At 39.3% G+C, this 13,649-nt stretch overlaps 1 protein-coding gene across 2 annotated transcripts in view; it reads right to left on the reverse strand.

The window, feature by feature from the left end:
- The window catches only part of LOC136876167 (regulator of microtubule dynamics protein 1), a 113,650-nt gene extending 104,243 nt beyond the window's left edge, over nt 1-9,407 (reverse strand). For both annotated transcript variants that reach the window (XM_067149899.2, XM_067149891.2), the window contains exon 1: nt 9,268-9,407. In XM_067149899.2, the coding sequence (XP_067006000.2) occupies nt 9,268-9,363 (96 nt within the window). In that variant the 5' untranslated portion in view covers nt 9,364-9,407. The remainder of the gene's footprint in view (nt 1-9,267) is intronic.
- Nucleotides 9,408-13,649: the final 4,242 nt, after the last annotated feature.

Below are 13,649 nucleotides of genomic sequence, written 5' to 3' on the forward strand. Positions count from 1 at the left end.
ATTTGACAGAACTACTTCAGCACTGTCACTTCAAACCACCTTGTTAACATTTTCTGATTTTCAATACTATTTTCAGGTGTTAATTATAGTAACTTTGTATAGCTACTGCTAACCATATGCAGCCCTTGCAAGGCAGACCTTTCCAAAAGAGCAAACAGGGAAAATGTGTGTTAACAAGGTGGAGGGTAGTGCTCTCTCTCTGTGTGTGTGTGTGTGCCCGCGTGCATGGGCGCGCGTGCGAGTGAGTGAAAGAGAGAGAGAGAGTGTTGCAGGAATGTTGGGGACAGCATGAAAAGCCAGTCAGCAAGTCAAGGGAATAAACAATCAGGAATTGAAACCAGGAACCCGAGGACCGAAGGCCAAGACACTTACTTCTCAGCCATGGAGCTGGACATTTCCAGTATTATGCATTCGCAGCCTCCAATGTTCATTAATACTAATCAAACATTGGCATGGGCATGTCATAAGCAATGTTTTTAAAAAAATCACTATCAAAAAAAGATTTTTTTTTCTAGCGGCTTTACGTCGCACTGACACAGACAGGTCTTATGGCAACGATGGGATAGGATAGGGCTAGGAGTGGGAAGGAAGCAACCATGTCCTTAATTAAGGTACAGCCCCAGCATTTGCCTGGTGTGAAAATGGGAAACCACGGAAAACCATCTTCAGGGCTGCCGACAGTGGGATTCGAACCCACTATCTCCCGGATGCAAGCTCACAGCTGCGCGCCCCTAATCGCACGGCCAACTTGCCCGGTCACACAAAGAATTAGCAATGTCCTTGTTTAAAAATGAATTATTTTGTACTGTTCAGAAAAATGTACGATTAAAAGACTGTCATTCACTTCTTATAAAGCTTCTTTTCAGTTACTTCAAATACCATACCAATAAGAACTAAAGAAATTCCTATATGTATGTGGGATGTAAATGAAATAAGGTATCTCCATCTAATACATGATAGAACCTATGCAAGAAATTGTGAGCTATCCTTAAATCTAAAATGAAATATTGAAAAGTCAATGTTTTGAGGTTTTCGATAACTCTTCAGGCATCAGTGTAAAATTAAGTCTGCTGTAGCTAGTGGAGGTTGGCGCAAGGCACGGTCAATGAGAGGAAGTTGTTGCATAATCCAAGCATGACTCTGCTTGTTGGCAGGGGCGAGAAGGGTGAGAAGTCAGCTGTTAAGAAGAGAATAGTGATGTTTGCCTTGAAAATCCCTGTGTAAACAAGTTGCTGCTGTTGCTGTTGTTTTTCTTGTTGCAACCTCACATAAAGGACTGGGATATTTGGACCAGTGGTACAATGCAGCCTACCAATTCAATCTTTCGATCATATTCTGCATGACAGTCTGGCTGATGTTGCTCCATTCTTCACTTCTGAACATTTTGGAGCTGATGCAAGTTGCATACGGGAGGCAGACGACTTTTAACATGCTTCCCTATATATACTCAATAGGGTTGATATCAGGACTATGTGCTGGCCATGCCATCCTACTCAATCCAACATTGTGAGGAACTCATCCATGATCCTTGCAGCATGTGGATGGGTACTATCATATATTAACAGGCATTCTTCGCCAATAAATGGGGAATATGTTATCACTAGAGCCCGGAATTAAGGCATTTATTATTGGTTAAAATAGGCAGGCAAAAAGGCACTTGAAATACTGAAAATAGGCAGTACTCTAATTAAAATAGGCATTTATAAGGAGTGAAAGCAAAGAGGAATCTCACTCATTATTAATGAAAATATGTATTTTAAATACTCATTCATTTCTTTATTATTTATTTATCACATAATTAGCGTACTTACTCTTACTTTCCTTGGTTACATGCAACAACAAGGTGCTTTTTCAAAGTATCATCTGTCATAGACAGACGCTTGTCAGAAAGAATGTTTGTCATCCTGGAAAAGGAACGTTCTACTTCCACTAAAGTGATTGGCTCAAATTTGAAACAAGCTATTTTGGAAGGACACATGCCAGTTAAAACAGAATTTTCACCTTTCAGAACATTCTTCAATGTCCACATTAGCACTCAGAACACGTTTACACTTTTCACTAACACTGCTTAATTTTTTTTTTTTTTTTTTTTTGCTAGGGGCTTTACGTCGCGCCGACACAGATAGGTCTTATGGCGACGATGGGATAGGAAAGGCCTAGGAGTTGGAAGGAAGCGGCCGTGGCCTTAATTAAGGTACAGCCCCAGCATTTGCCTGGTGTGAAAATGGGAAACCACGGAAAACCATTTTCAGGGCTGCCGATAGTGGGATTCGAACCTACTATCTCCCGGATGCTTAATTTTTCTCCTGGTGCTTGCAGCAGTTCATTTACTGCATCTTCGAAGATCGCCATGGATGATCCCAGCGAATCATCTCTTTTCTCCAACTTCAAGATTGCTTCCGGTATCACACTATAATGTGCTGTTATAAATGCCAGATCACTGCTGAGCTCTTCATGGTCCAACAACATTTTTACCTCGCGAACTGAAGCAACTTCGTCTGCTGATACGGCATGAAGTACCTCATGTATCTTGTCCAAATTGTTGCTGTAATATATGACTGCTGAGATCCAGGTTCCCCTGTTTCGCCAGAAATAAGCCTGAGAATTTTAGAGAAAATGTGGCAAGATGAATCTTCTTTTCAGATCATTGCTGCCTACTAAGTTATGTATTTATATTACACTGTTTGGTCCGATACGTTGGCTGAAAACCAGAAGATCAGCTGAAGGTGCAGAACTGCTTCAACAGCCTTGTGTTGACTGTTTACATTTTGCTGATGATCATGCTAATTGTAATCTGCTGGGCTGAGTAGTAGTTCTAACCATATAAAAAGTAAAAGCCTCAATTAATTTGTGAACAGTACTCATCACCATTCCTCCATATTGCAATTAATAATAATGTTATTGTGTTTACATCCTACTAACTAGTTTTGATGGTTTTCTGAGACGCCAAGGTGCCGGAAATTTCAGCACCTTCAAATACCACCGGACTGAGCCAGGATCGAACCTGCCAAGTTGGGGTCAGAAGGCCAGTGCCTCAACAGTTCAGTTCAGATTCCCCCAGACGTCTTCTTACGTCTTATTTCCTGTAAGGTTCAATTTTTTACAATTCTACTTTATGTGACAAAAGGATAGGAAATGATGATCTCTTAATATATTCCTACTCGGAAAGTGTGGTCGCATTAATGAAAGATAGGAAAAGTCAATTATGTGGCTCATTCACGTTCAACTGTACAAAAACTGTACGAGTGCTTCAGAGAGACAGAAGTTTTTCCAGGAGACTGAGTTCAGGAAGGAAATAAACATCTTCGGCTCATGACGACTGCTTTATTGGCTGAACGGTCAGCGTACTGGCCTTCGGTTCAGAGGGTCCCGGGTTCGATTCCCGGCCGGGTCGGGGATTTTAACCTTAATTGGTTAATTCCAATGGCACGGGGGCTGGGTGTATGTGCCGTCTTCATCATCATTTCATCCTCATCACGACGTACAGGTCGCCTACGGGCGTCAAATAGAAAGACCTGCACCTGGTGAGCCGAACCCGTCCTGGGATATCCCGGCACTAAAGAGCCATATGACATTTCATTTCATTATACTGTTACATATCACAAAACAAATGAATGTCTAAATGCATTTCAGAGCACCTAAAATTATTTTCACAAACAAAATCACAGATAACAAGAATTTTAAAGAAAATACAGGTGGGCCTTTGATTTTATTTGATAGCTAATGGTGTAGGTTACCATAGTCAAATCCCAGTTCGTGAACCATGGGCAACGGATGAGTGGTCATGTAAGTGGTCTTGAAAGTCGGGATAACAGTTGCTATGGAATAGGAGTGGGCATATCGAACTTTTCTGAGTCATGGCCCTGCTTGTGCACAGACGGCTAGGACTATACAGTCCTACTGAGCTCAGAACATTTTAAGCAAGCCTCGGACTTACGGGAATAATAGAGTTCCACTTACATTTGGCAGGCAAGGGACCCCTTGGAAACAACTTAACAAATGAAATGGAATTCAATGGGAAGCTATCAATATTAATAGGGCTTATGGAAGAAAGAATGTAGAACTGGCTGAATCAGGAAACAGGATGAGCCTGGATGTCTTTGGAGTTAATGATATTTGGGTAAGTGCAGGTAACAAGGAAGAGATACAAGATTATAAATTATTCTTAACAGGTGTTAAAAAGGAATGGGCAGAAAGTGGGGATACAACCATTAATCAGGAATACTACTGTTAGACATGTAAATGAGTGAATGATGTGGGTAGATTTGGCATTTGGAGGAATTAAGATGAGTGAGAACTGTTTGACAGATGATGGATAAATGTGGGGAAGATATAAAAGTTAACTGTTAAAAGTGTTTACTGGACCTGTGCTAGTATGGGATTAACAGATACAAATACTTTCTTCAAGTATAGGGTTATTCACCACTACAAGTGGGATGGTAGGGGCATCGCCAGATCCATAAGACTATATCATAACTGGCTTTGAATTCAGAGAATCTGTTAGGAATGTGCAGGTATTCCAGAGATTTTTTCAATGATACACATCATCTGATCTGTAGTGAACCAAGTATCTCTAGGCCTAGGATAGAGGAAGTGAAATCTGTCTGCACAGGAATAAGGGTAGAAACTCTCCAGGACAAAAAAAATTAGACAGAAGAACATGGATATGGTTAGTGAAAAGATCCAAACAACAGATAGTAAGCAAGTTCAGGAATGATGAACTGAACTTTTAAACGTAAGGAAGGTGTATTTGAAATGGCTCCAAACAAGGACTGATGCAAAGAATTGTACGTAAATTAAAGAAAGAGTGAAACAAATAATTGTTGAATCCAAAAAGAAGTTGTGGGAAGATTTCAATAATAACCTGTAAAGGGTGGGTCAAGCGGCAGGGAAATCTTTCTGGACAGTAATAAAGAATATTAGAAAAAAGGGAAAAAGGAAACGATAGTGTTTTGGGTAAATCAGGTCAACTCATAATAGTTCCCAGGAGATCACTGGACAGGTGGAAATAATATTTTGAAAATCTCAATCTAAATGGAACCCTTTGACAACCATCCATGGAAAGCTTGGAAAAGTCAATTGATTCTGATATCTTGGCGAATGGGTTCACCCCAATGGTAGAGGGCGGAACCTCCGTCTTAGACAGATGTGCCAAACTCAACACAGCATACCAACTGTCGCAAAACCATTACAACAAGAAGTGCATTTCAAAGAATGCCAAAATATCCCATTACAAAACTGTTGTCGGACCCCAGTTCTTATATGCTGTGGAGACCTTACTGAACAGGAAAAACACCATGGACGAACTGGAAAAAGTGGAAAGACGTATCCTCTGGAAAATTCATGGGCCAAGAGTGCTCCAAAATGGAACCTACCGACTGAAAGCGAACTCTGAACTGTACCAACAGTTGGAAACGGCTAACCTAGCATGCGACGTACGCGACTGAAGTTTTACGGGCACCTTCTGAGAATGGACAACGGCAGGTTTACGAAAAAGATCTTCTCACTCATCAAAAGCTACAAGACTTAGCTTCTGCTGGGATTTCTGATACTGATGTCTCAGACAGCCCTAAATTTTGTAAATTGGTAAATTCGTGGTCTCCTCTACCAAAGGCTGTTAAATTCTGCAAATCCCTTTCACAGGAAAGAAAGGAAAACTACTAGCATGATTCAAGAGATATTGGGAATGAAAGCAAGCATCCAAAAAAGAACTAGCCATAAGCGCTCCCTTTCTGGTGATGTCTTGACTGAGCTCATGGGGTGGAGGACAATTGTTGGCAAAACTACACTTCAGGAGGAAGTGGAATGGATGGTAAATAAACTCCACTGTCATAAAGCAGCAAGAATAGATCAAATTAGACCTGAAATGGTGAAATATGCTGGGAAGGTAGGGATGAAATGGCTTCAGAGAATAATAAGATTAGCATGGAATGTTAGTAAGGTACCATACCTTCTGACTGGATGAAAGCAGTAATTTCACCTACTTATAAGCAACGGAACATGAAAGACTGCAACTACTATCAAGTTATTTCACTGATCAGCGGACCAGGCACTGATATTTTGGAGGGAAGGGTGCGACCAGTGGTTGAGAACAAGTTGGATGAAAATCAGTGTGAGAGGAAAGGTAAATGTGCCAATAGATGACACCCTTGCCTGGCAATACCAATACGTGACACTCAGTCTAAATGTCATAACACTAACGAATTTCCACATTCCCGGGGGTAGTACAAGTACTGGCAACATTGGTAATCCTTATTTGACTACCTGAACTGATCCCTAGGATCTAGCCCCCTTGTGGACGGAGGCGGTAGAATAACACCCACGGTATCCCCTGCCTGTAGTAAGAGGTGACTAAAAGGGGCCCCAGGGGCTTTGAACTTGGAGCGTGAGTTGGCGACCACGGGGGCCCTTAGCTGAGTCCTGGCATTGCTTCCACTTGCTTGTGCCTAGCTCCTCACTTTCATCTATTCATATCGACCTCCCTTGGTCAACTCTTGTTCTTTTCCGACCCCGACGGTATTATGTATGGAGGCCTAGGGAGTCTTTCATTTTCAGGCCCTTTGTGGCCCTTGTCTTCCTTTGGCCGATACGTTCATTTTTCTAAGTGTCGGACCCCTTCCATTTTTCTGTCTGATTAGTGTTATATAGAGGATGGTTGCCCAGTTGTACTTTCTCTTTAAACAATAATCACCACCACCACCACACCCTAGGATCTAGTATCAGTGGTATGTTTGTTTTCATGTGAAACAGACCCTTGAAAGACTTGTGAATGTATGACTCAATATTTCCCTTCTTCTAGACACAGTGCTTAAGAGGCAAGTTGGAAGTTTATTATCTTATACAACTTGTTTTATGTAGGAAGGTGAAATTTCTTACCGTATAATGGGTTGCAGGGTTCTAGGCTCTATTTATTTGCTTTAACTGAAAAGATTAACCTTAAATTGCACATGTCATTATGGGTATCGTCTATTGCTCTTACTGAACCCCATTGGTCCATTGGTTGCCAGCGTTGTCAGGCATTTCGATTTTGTTCTGCAAGGGAGTTGGCTATGTTAAAAGAGTTATTTTTTAATATACATGGTAAACAATATTAATTTCATTATAATTTAACTCCCAGAATCAGTAGTTAGAAGGGGGTGTCAGCCATTGATGTCCAAGGTGTCAGACATTGGTGCGCTGATTCGTTTTACAATTTCTTTTCTCTTCTTTTAATCACTAGATTCAAAATGTAAAAAAATGATTTTAAGTAATTTACAAGAGACCATGGCTGATGTAATAGAAGTGAGAAAAGGGAGTTCCTACAGTGACTAGAATGTATAAAGTCATTTGTTATCACAAGTTGCTTTATGTCACACCAACACAGATAGGTCTTATGGCGACGATAGGACAGGAAAGGGCTAGAAGTGGGAAGAAAGCGGCCGTGGCCTTAATTAAGGTACAGCCCCAGCATTTGCCCGGTGTGAAAATGGAAAACCACGGAAAACCATCTTCAGGGCTGGCGATGGTGGGATTTGAACCCGCTATCTCCCCGAATACTGGATATTGGCCGCACTTAAGCGACTGCAGTTATCAAGCTCGGTGAAAGTAATTTGATTTCTTTGCTTATGTGGCTTGAATTTTTAAAATTTTTAAGAATTATTGCATTGCATTTTTTCTCCAAAGACTGATCTCATAGCTTTTTTTTTTTAATTTGAAGACGGATTCCATTACCTTTTATAACTTTAAAGTCTGATTTCATTCATGTATTTTCATTTTTGAGACTGACTTTTTATATTTTTTTAAAGTACTAGCAACTGTTTTCCTTGACTAGCACTGTTAGAAATGTTCTTCATTGTAACATTGATCTAGATTAAATGTATTTGTGTATTTTAAAATATGTCATCTATTGGGAATCTTTACTTGAGGGGTGTCACCTAGGGACTAACGCTAAACGTGAGGATAAATTTAATTATCAATAGTCGAATGAAGTAAATAGAAAACTAAACCCATATTCCAGCAGGGGATACTCCAGGGCACTTAAGCTATTTTCTTGTTCAATGAAATAGCATTATGTGTAAGCACAGTTCCCATCTTGCCATTGTTTTCTTTTAACGGTGTCATTATAGGTACCTTTACCTAATAGACAGTTACGTTTATGTTGCATAGATCTACAGAAGGCATATTACATATGGGATTATGGACAGATTATTAAAGGTAATCAAAGGGTGTAAACTTTCACCCTTGTTGTTCATAGTTCATAAGGATCATCTACTGAAAGGTATAAGATGACAGGGAGGGATTCAGTTAGGTGGAAATGTAAGCAGTTTGGCCTAGGCCTATGCCAACGATTCGATCTGAAAACTTGGTCTTGGAACTTGAAAATAGGTACAATTAGTATAATATGGAAATTAGCCTTTCCAAGACTAGAGTGATGTCCGCAGGTAAGAAACCTAAAAGATCTGAACATCTGGTTGGGAATACAAAGCTATAATAGGTTGTTAATTTTAAGTACATATTTAGAATGTGTACTGTCCCCGTACAGTAATATGGTGGGTGAGAATGAATCAATCTACAAGAAAGCTATTGTAGACAGCTCATAACCCAACTGGATGCATGGTTTATAAAGATTTTTTTTTTTTAAATTTGCAAAGTTTGTATCTCTACTGTACTTAAGTCCCCGTGATAAAGAAAGTTATTTATTACATGCATAGCAAAACTGTGGATGTTTCCTACTGTGTGAAGTCCCTGTGATAAAAAAGTTATTTATTACATGCATAGCAAAACTGTGGATGTTTCCTACTGTGTGGTACTTCTTTGGTGACCGGTAGGACGGGAGTAATTATTCTTATTCTAAATTAAAGAAAGGCAGTATGTTCAAGGCACTCCATAAGGCTGGCGTTCCAACTTGTTGCTGCACCCCAGTTATGTAAGCATTCTAAAGACCACAAAATAAAGACATTTATCCTATCTGAAGAAATTGACTGTTTGAAGTAATATAAATCGCAAACTGTAATTCGTTCGCAACCTTTGCATCCTTACATTGAACCAAAATCACTGTCATGGATTTAATAAAGTACTAGGCAATCCACGCAACACCATCGTTTTCCTACTCCTATAGTCTCATCCAATTTTAATTTCTAACCAAACATAATAGTAGTCGGCATTATTCATCAAAATATTTTCTTGTTTTTTCATATCATTCCTTAAGTATGCAGATAACTCTCCCCATTTAAACGAATTGCTATTAACGTGATAACAGCAATAGTATCATTCGTGCTAACTACTTACAAATTGTTGGGCCAATATTTTACGTCTTGAAATGATGACAGCATATCTAAATAAGTTATAAGCTAACCTATAATGAAAAGACTTGTATTGCAACATTACGAACGGTCCTGTAGAAAACGCCTGTATCAAAACCCTTTCAATCTTAAGTTCCGTTCGAGAAAATTAAAGTGATTGTAATAATAGTCGCGTAACTGTAAATGAAGGCACTCAAATGACATTTATAAGAATTATTATAACAAAGAAAGGGATATAATGGGAGAAATACACGGAAAGCTTCCAAGATTATTATAAAATACATAGTCCATAAATCTGTCAAATATAAGCTCCATCAGAAGTAAGACAAAGAGCAATTAAGTGCCAATGATATCTGTCGATTCCCGCGCTCTGTAGATCAAGCATCCACGATTTCAAACTGAATTTGTCTTGTCTTGAGTATATTTATTTGGGATTCAATAATTTACCTCAAGCCCAAGTCATGGATAAAATTAGTACTGTGTAAATTCATACAATGATTTTAAAAGTACCACTCATTTAAAAATATACACCTTTGCTACTAAGTAGGACAGTCCAGGGGTTGGTAACACGCATAGATCCTAAGCTTCTGAGGGCCCCGCTCAGACTGAGTACTTTACCCTACGACCACCGTGCGCGCTATTGTACATCAGTGACCTCACCGAAACCCACGTGACAAATATGGAAGCTCCTATTGGTAGAAACATCTCCCGATTACCATTGGTCGATTTGAGTTTGAGAAACTCCCGTCCTGCTTGAATTGCAACTCCATCCGGTGTTCGGCTGTTGCGCAGTGCACACGTCTCTACCCGGTCACAGGTGCAGCGGCTTTTGGCATCTCTCGTCTGTGGCTAAGTAGAGTGTTTTGAATTTGTGTTTGTATCTTAGTAATTCTTCCCTTGTAGATGTTTCGGTAATAGTATAGTGTAATCACCTTTTCATGTACTATGTCTGTAGACAGTGGAGGCGGCCCTTTAGGGGGACCTCCCGATATTAGCAATGATTCCATGAGTAAGGACATACGAATGGACGATCTTAATACCGATTCTCAAAGAGAGTCTTCTCAAGTGACATGGATCAAAGTCAGCAATTTCCTATATCTACATATTCTAAAACTCATCTTGCTCCCTACATCGTATAAGTAGAATCGATCGAATCTCACAATAAAATGGGACATACTCACCATATGACTCTGGGTAGGATTTTCTGTGAGCGGCAAATTGTTGAAGTAAAGGGCATCCATAGAAAGGGTAGAAATAGTATGCAGATTATGACTAGTAAGGCTGCAAACGCCCTTCTTTCTCATCCTATTCTTAAAGAAAAAAAATGAACGCGTTTATTCCGTCCTCGAATATTCATCGAGCAGGTGTAGTACTGGAGGTAGACACTACTCTTTCCGAATCCGACATTCTAACCTATTTAGAATCTCCATATACCGTTGTGAGAATACAACGTCTCAATAGACGATCCACGAAAGATGACAAAACTGAATATATCCCTACAGGTACTATGAAGGTCATATTTGAAAGTCAACATCTTCCGAAAAGGGTTTCCATTTTTAGGGTCATATTAGAGGTTCAGGCATTTATATTTTCTCCCTTATTATGCAAACGCTGTCAGCGGTATGGCCATACCCCTACAAATTGTCGCTCAAGGGAGCCGAGGTGTGGTAAATGTTGCTTTAATCACACTACCGAAGACCGCACTCAACAACTATTTAAATGCGCTAATTGTGCAGAAAATCAACCTGCGTGGGCTGAACGATGTGAAATTCACAAATAACAAAAATAAATAAAAAATTATGAGTGTTGAAAACAAATCATATTTAGAAGTAAAAAATTATTTTGCCTCATTAGAGTCCATATCTCATCCACTTATGATGCCACAACATTTCCCTTTTTACCTAATAGAAATCCACAACAATCTGAAGAAACCTTCTCTCGAAAGCGTAAATATACTATGGTGGTTAGTAATCCTCCCCGCCCACCCATTAAGCCAGGTTATGACAGGACAGCGTATCTTAATTTGTTAAGTAATCCGAAGGTAGTTACAGAAAATTCTGGGACTGCAGTAGTGAGAGTGATACCTGCTAATCCTAACGAGGCTTCATCTACCTCATGGAAGCCCAGTCAACAGGGGAACCTTCGGATCTCGGTGCACATATTTCAGCATCCACCTCCTCTATAGCGGCCCTAAATTGTAATCCAAATGTTAATTCTAATAACAAATGTCGAATCGTTTCTAAGAAATTTGAAGTCTTAATGGACCACATGGGATGAAACGTTCAATGGAAACATCTATGGCGAGGTTCTTCTGTTATTGGGACATTGCAATACTTCCAAGTAAAGCATGCGATTATTGCAACGGAACTGTCGGAGTATTCTAAATAAGAAACACGAATTAGTGAGTTAGTTAAATTATTTTGACCCTGAGTTAATTTTATTGAGCGAAACTTGGTTGAAATTCCGTTTTCATTTTCATATGAAAGGTTTTTCGGCGATACGACATGATGTACCCATCTCTGGAGGTACATGCATTTTAATCAAACCCATCTATTTTCAGGAAATTCCATTATACTATATTATACCGGGAAATCAAGCCATTGCAGTTCAAATTAAAGATTGGTGTATGGTCACAATACACTGCCCGCCGTGGATAAAAGGTAATTATGCTCAATGGGACATCTTTTTTCGTCATTTTCACACAAAAGCACGCTCATAGCTGGAACTTTAATGCCCACAACCCTCTTTGGGAAGCATATCTAGCTGCCCAAAAGGGAGAAATATCGAAAAAAATCACCGTAAAACAGGAACTGGTTATCCTCAACGACGGCTCTCCTTCTCGACTAACAGCCCCTAACATTAAAAAAAGTGTAGTAGAACTCACTATCTGCACAGTTGATTTAGCACACAAAACAAATTGGAGTGTAATTTATGATACATGTCAGAATGACCATTTCCCAATAATAATAGATATAGGCCCACAACTTTACAGGAAAGTCTCTCACTTTACTACAACCCGTAATCTCCGTTCGTTTGATCCTGACTTATTCACAACCTTTATCGCTGATAAAATACGCTCTACACTTCTAAATTCATGTATTCTTGACTATGATCAACTATTACAATTTATTCATTCCTATTTAGACACCTATCATCCCATCGAATACAAGTAGATTTTTAAAAAGCAACAACTTCTATTCGCTGGTAAGATACCGAAAGCGCTTCCCTAATCCGTCGAAGACAAGCTGCCTTAAAAGCATTTAGAAAATATGGCACCTACGATCATATATTCAGTATAAAGTAGTCGCTTCTATAACAGTCTGTTTTAATGAAAAAAAGACGAACAGTGTGGAAGGTTTTTTGTCACATTTCTCAATAGACAAACTCCTATCAAAGATATATGGGCAGCCATCAAACATCTAAGTAGGTAATGCTCACACAAATCTTGTTTCTCAATCGGACCCTATCGAAATTACCCAATTTTATCATCAACTGACCTCGGACTACGTGGAACCTTCTTACGAATATAGTTTCGTATATTCCTCCAAGAAATTTTCTAATCTACTAAAAAATGTCTCCCTCAATGAACTAAATATGGCACTCGAACATCGAAAAGATTCTAGCCCGGGAAGAGATTCTATAACTTATAAAATGTTTAAGTATCTACCGTCCCACGCTAAGCAAACGCTGGTACATAAATTTAACGCCATACTCGATTGCATGTCGATTGCAATGATTTTCAAATCATACCAAGTTAAAAAAGTAAACATCCTCAAGACGCAAATGGGCATAGAGGGATCGCGTTGGGATCCTGCCTACGTAAAACATTCCAACGAATTATCTTGCCCGTCATCTATGGTGTTTAGAATATTATAATATACTTCCAGTCTATCAGTTTGGTTTTTTGAAAGACAGAAGTACGACAGACTCCCTTAACATAGTTTTTACAGACGTATTACTCGCTCAAAGTTGAGGTGACGTTTTGACAGCTCTGTTTCTCGATATAAATGGAGCATATGATAATGTGCACATTGGAATACTTCTCGCCAAATTACATAAGTGGCAATTTCCTATCCCTTTTATTAATATCATAATACAATTATAAACTAATCGTCCCATTTTTTTGTAAAGAACAACTGACAGATTCTCGATTCTAGGTACACTTCCAAAGATCTTCCACAAGGTGACATTTTGAGCCCGATTTTGTATCTGTTATATACCTTTGAATTAGAGCAGGTGATTAGCCTACTCAACACGCTAGAATCCTACAATACGCTGAAGGTATAGTTATTTATTCTATTAAAGAATCGGTAATAGAATCCCGTACTAGCACTGAAAATACATTAACGATCCTCCATAGATGTCTTC

The sequence above is a fragment of the Anabrus simplex genome, chromosome 1, assembly GCF_040414725.1.
Source record: "Anabrus simplex isolate iqAnaSimp1 chromosome 1, ASM4041472v1, whole genome shotgun sequence".
Classification (NCBI taxonomy): domain Eukaryota; kingdom Metazoa; phylum Arthropoda; class Insecta; order Orthoptera; family Tettigoniidae; genus Anabrus; species Anabrus simplex.